This window comes from Nicotiana tabacum, unplaced genomic scaffold (genome assembly GCF_000715075.1).
Source record: "Nicotiana tabacum cultivar K326 unplaced genomic scaffold, ASM71507v2 Un00480, whole genome shotgun sequence".
Classification (NCBI taxonomy): Eukaryota; Viridiplantae; Streptophyta; class Magnoliopsida; order Solanales; family Solanaceae; genus Nicotiana; species Nicotiana tabacum.
The window spans coordinates 37528-43316 of NW_027438717.1; the positions used below are offsets into that span (position 1 = coordinate 37528).

At 32.6% G+C, this 5789-nt stretch overlaps 1 protein-coding gene across 1 annotated transcript; it reads left to right on the plus strand.

The window, feature by feature from the left end:
- On the plus strand, window positions 1-4718 carry LOC142179273 (uncharacterized). Its single transcript, XM_075248985.1, has 4 exons — window positions 1-178; window positions 2661-2803; window positions 3210-3333; window positions 4314-4718. Exons 1-4 carry the CDS (start codon window positions 64-66, stop codon window positions 4472-4474), a joined length of 543 nt encoding a protein of 180 aa, XP_075105086.1. The 5' UTR covers window positions 1-63; the 3' UTR covers window positions 4475-4718.
- Window positions 4719-5789: the final 1071 nt, after the last annotated feature.

Here is a 5789-nt window from a genome sequence, read left to right on the forward strand (position 1 = left end):
TAGGGGAGAAACATTGTTTTCCTTTTTACAGCAAAATATTGAAACTCCAAATAGCTCATCAAAATGTTTTCCAAAACTAACCTTTTTCTTTGCCTTTCTTTGGCTATTTTGCTAATTGTAATATCCTCACAAGCTGATGCAAGGGAGATGTCTAAGGCGGCTGCTCCAATTACCCAAGGTTTATTTACTTCTTCAATCTATTACTACTCCAGTAGTTATTTTCATTTTTAACATTTTGAGTCTGCAAACGGATGTTATAAATGTTTAAATATTCATGTAACATTTTTCTTTGAATTTTGTGATCTTAAATATCTCATAATATCTTATACAGAAGTCTCATTAATGAAAAAATCAGAATTTTGGAATTAAAAAATTATTAAATGTTGGTGGCATTCTTTGGTGAAGCGGATTTAAAAGGAAAGTAAAACACATGATTGAAACGAAGGGAGTAAATATTTACATAAGTATTATTTAACATTTTGCTGAATGTTTAATGGACATTTTGAAACTTTCTGAGACATTCTACATCTAAAATATTTAGTAATCTTAGGATATCGCAACAACACATAAGTTTCTTTCTTTGTATCTTTATTGAATTTAGTGATTACCTCTTATAATAGTTTAAATTCTATTGCTAGAACAAGGACACTTCATTTTAATTATGTATATGTCTGCAACATGCATTTTTACATGCGGCCATGATTCTTTCTTCTCGGCCAAACACGTGAAAATATCTTTTCTTTTGGATGGCGGTAAGACCTGAACATTCGAAACCTTGTTTCTGCCAATTGTGTGATCAATAACAATAATAACAAACTCAGTGTCCAAAAGTGGGGTCTGGCAGTGGCGGAGCCACCTTGTTTGACACTCCTTCGCTGAAAAATACACTGTGTAAGTAGCTAATTTTTTTTATATGTATATATACTATGTATTGACTTACCTTAATTTCCTGATATGTTTACTTTTATATATTTTGACACCCCTTAATTAAAATTTTAGCTACGCCACTGGGGACTGGGAAGAATAATATTTATGTAGATCTTACCCTTATATTGAGAAGGTAGAGAGACTGTTTCTGATAGACCCTCGAATCAAGGAAGGATGAAAAAGCAGTAGAAATAAGCAGTAATACCAACAAGGTAATAAGGTAATCGAAGCGAAAGAACCAGTGGGTAGTAAGAAAAAAGCTGAAAATAAGAAAATACTAGACTAACATTGATATTACTAGTAAGGACAAGGGAGATGCACGACTACCTACTAACCTTCTACGCTAATTCTCGACATTCACACACTCTTATCAAGGGTCATATCCTCGTTAAACTAAAGCAGCCCTATACTCTGCCAATTGTGTGACCATTTTATTTAAAACTTAAGTTATTAGATGAGGAACACGTTCATCCTAATTTATTTATGTCTGCAGCGCTCAGAATTAATACTATCACTGTTAGGACCAAAAATACTTTGATGAAATTTATCATCTTTTATCCAAGACCTATCATGTCAAATCATCAAGAACGTAAAATTAGATGCGGAATCGTACCCGAATTCATAACTTGTCGTTGGGAGAGAGGTAGTGGGGCGAGCTTAAACTCCCCGGAGGTCGACATGTCTTGTCTTGTAGTCTATTAACATTGTGGTACCAAGTTGACGATCATGTTTTGCCAGCGTATTGTGTTTAATAAGCGCAAATTAAGTAATATTAAAGTGTCCAATAAGAGCAAGCCTATTAGTTGAAATGTCAAAAGTTGGTATCAAATTTAGTTAGCAAGTCTATTAGTTATTTATGCTCCCGTTTGGCTATACATTTTGGCTACTATTTTTCATGTTAAATTTTTTTTTTCAACTTCCCAAAAGTTGATTTACGACAGTTTTTGGGTGAAATTTTTTCTTTCACTCATAAAATTTTAATATTTTTTTTTCAAATAACATGCATGTCCAACCACAATTTCAACTTTCAAATATTATTTTTCAACATAACTTCAAAAACTCTTTTTTCAAGTTTTAATAAATATATGTTCAACTATGTATTCATTTCTGCTTATATTTTATCATCCATTTTCATAAGTAAATTTCATACTTATCTTCATGCAAACACTTATACTATAAAAGATACTATATTATTCCTAAATACAACATGTGATACGAGATCATTACATCGTAAGTGTACCTTAGTATGGACTTCACCAAAAATAATTAAGGAAGTAATGATATGCAATAAATAAATAAAGTAGAAAAAATTAAACTTGACTCAAGACACATTATGGGAAACACGTTTCTTTCACGATACATCTTATCCTTTCATTGATAGAAGTTAGCAATAGCATTATTCTCATATTGGGGGAATTATTATGGTTGTTTGTCTCCTTTTATGGTCACAGACTCTCGAGATAATTCATATTTCAAGACTAGCTATTTTTTAGAGCTGAATTATGTTTAAAATTCATTTCTTCATTCGAGCGTGCGGGGTGTTAAGCAGGGGCAAAGGAAGAGCATTAGTCGCGGGTTCAAACGAACTCAGCTTAAACCTTGTATTTGTATTAGTAAATACATAAAATATGTATAAGTATTTAATTACGAACCTAATAACTAAGATAAACTATGAGTTCGTAATAAATTGAAAATCTATAAACATCAAATCCTAGTTCTGTATCTGTGTTAAGGTGTCCCATATTTGTTGAGGGATGGGTTGTTATATGGTCTTGGGCAAGAGTTGGAGTCACTCGTCCACCAATTATCTACATTTGGCCCATTGTTTCCCGTTAAAACAATTCGCCCCAAGTTGATCTATTTGTCAAGTGGCCATGTGACGACCTTGTTTTTGTTTTTTCTGGAAAATTCTTAGGAAACCCGCAGCCGCTATTCTTGGGGTGCGCACTGAATAACTAGCTCACTATGCAATTGCTCGTACATCACACAGGAGATATAAACCGCATTAGGCACGTCCGGTGCGACAAGCTCTGACTGAGGAGACTGCTAGTGAGGGAAATCGATCTCAGATCTCCCATGTGGAAAACCACTCACCCAACTAACTCAATCAACCTTGGCGGGCGTGACTTCACAGTAACTCAATCAACCTTGGCGGGCACATCATTTTTCTCCCTTATTTAGAACAAGTTGTTCTGACAGTTGCACGAGACATTATTAAGTTCTATAAATAGGGGAGAAACATTGTTTTCCTTTTTACAGTAAAAAACTGAAACTCCAAATAGCTCATCAAAATGTTTTCCAAAACTAACCTTTTTCTTTGCCTTTCTTTGGCTATTTTGCTAATTGTAATATCCTCACAAGCTGATGCAAGGCAGATATCTAAGGCGGCTGCTCCAATTACCCAAGGTTTATTTACTTCTTCAATCTATTACTACTCCAGTAGTTATTTTCATTTTTGACATTTTGAGTCTGCAAACGAATGCTATAAATGTTTAAATATTCATGTAACATATTTCTTTGAATTTTATGATCTTAAATATGTCATAATATCTTATACAGAAGTCTTATTAATGAAAAAAATCGGAATTTCGGAATTAAAAAGTTATTAAATGTTAGTAATCTTAGGATATCACAACACCGCAGAAGTTTCTTCTTTTTATCTTTATTGAATTTGGTGATTACGTCTTATAATAGTTTAAATTCTATTGCTAGATCAAGGACACTTCAAGTTAATTATTTATATGTCTGCAACATGCATTCTTACATGCGTCCATGATTCTTTATTCTTGGCCACGTGAAAATATCTTTGTAAGACTTGAACATTCGAAACCTTATTTCTTCCAATTGTGTGATCAATAACAATAACAACAAACTTAGAATAATTCCACAAGTGGGGTCTCGAAAGAATAATGTTTATGAAAATCTTACCCTTCTCTTGAGAAGGTAGAGAGACTATTTTCGATAGACCCTCGACTCAAGGAAGGATAAAAAAGCAGTAGAAATAAGCAATAATACCAGCAAGATAATAAGATAATCGAAGCAAATGAACCAGTAGGTAGTGAGAAAAAACTGAAAATAAGAAAATACAAGACTAACACTGATATTACTAGTAAGGACAAGAGAGATGCGCGACTGCCTACTAACCTTCTACCCTAATTCTCGACCTCCACGCTTTTCTATTAAGGGTTTATGTCTCCGGTAAGCTGAAGTAGTGCCATGTCCTGCCAATTGTGTGATCATTTTATTTAAAATTAGACGAGGAACACGTTCATCCTAGTTTATTTATGTCTGCAACGCTGAGACCTAATACTATCACATCTTAATTTCCTCCTTTATTGGTTAACCTATAACTAATACATTACACTACATAACCTAATTTGATGCAGCATTGAATTCAAACAACATTACTGATCAGAAGACGGGTGCAGGAATCATCCGTAAAATACCGGGTTGGATACGAAAAGGTGCAAAACCAGGAGGCAAAGTTTGTAAAATTTGCTCATGTAAATATCAGATTTGCAGCAAATGTCCTAAATGTCATGACTAAAGTTAGGCCTCGAGATTATGTACTCTTGCTGGTGTGAGTTTAGTTTTGAGAAAAAAGGGAAAGTTATGAATAGCCTAATATAATTCTATTCACTATGTTTTGTTAGTAATTCTTATTGTTGCAACTTGCAACAAGACTTTGGGTCAAAATGTACCTCTTGTCTTGTAGTCTTTCAACTGCATGGTACTGTACTGTATTTTTCTTTAGCCACTTGATATCTGAAACCAAATCCGATTAAATCTAATTCGTGTTGTAAAGGTTCCACTACAGTCACACATCTCTATAACAGCATCTGTATATAACAGCGTTTCATTATAAAAATCAAGTTTTTCATGGAACCGATTTTTTATATTATGTTATAATATATGTTTTCTTTAACAGCACTTCACTATAGCAGCCAAAAAATATCGGAACAAACGAGGTTGTTATCGAAAGGTTTGATTGTATAAGAAAACGGGTTCTTATAAAAAGGTTTATCATTTTTAGAGTTCGAACCTAAGATCTTTGATTAAGTTGAGTATAGAAATAACCTTTGTCCGTAGTATATATACCGGGATCTTGAACATGGTAATCTTATGTATCAGCGATTATACATAATCCTATTAGTTATTCATGCTCCTCCCGTTTGGCCATTGATTTTGGCTACTATTTTTCAAGTTGAATTTTTTTTTTCAAATTCCCAAAAGTTGAATTATGATAGTTTTTGGGTGAAATTTTTTATTTCATTCACAAAACTTAAATATTTTTTTTCAAATAAAATGTATGTCCAAACACAATTTAAACTTTCAAATATTATTTTTTAACATAACTTCAAAAACTCTTATTCAAGTTTTAATTAAATATATGTTCAGCTATTTATTCATTTCTGCTTATGTTTAACATGTATTTTTATAACTGAATTTCATACTTATCTTCATGCAAACACTTATACTATAAAAGACATATTATTCCTAAATACAACATGTGATACGAGATCATTACATTGTAAGTGTACCTTAGTATGGACTTCACCAAAAATAATTAAGGAAGTAATGATATGCAATACATAAATAAAGTTGAGAAAATTAAACTTTATGGGAAACACGTTTCTTTCACGATCCATCTTATCCTTTCTTCGATAGAAGTTAACAATAGCATTATTCTCATATTGGCGGAATTATGGTTCTTTATCTCCTTATATGGTCATAGACTCTCGGAATAATTCATATTTCAAGACTAGTGTTACCCTTAAAATTGGATAACAATTAAACTTAAAATATGGTTCTAAGGACACGTGATTTCATCTAATACCAAATGATAAATGTGAAGATGAACA

Bases quoted from the DNA above. Each gene is read 5' to 3' on its own strand.
- LOC142179273 (XM_075248985.1), top strand. From the start codon at position 64: ATGTTTTCCAAAACTAACCTTTTTCTTTGCCTTTCTTTGGCTATTTTG. The intron at 179-2,660 runs GTTTATTTACTT...ATCTGTGTTAAG, and splicing joins GGCTGCTCCAATTACCCAAG to GTGTCCCATATTTGTTGAGG. The intron at 3,334-4,313 runs GTTTATTTACTT...AATTTGATGCAG, and splicing joins GGCTGCTCCAATTACCCAAG to CATTGAATTCAAACAACATT.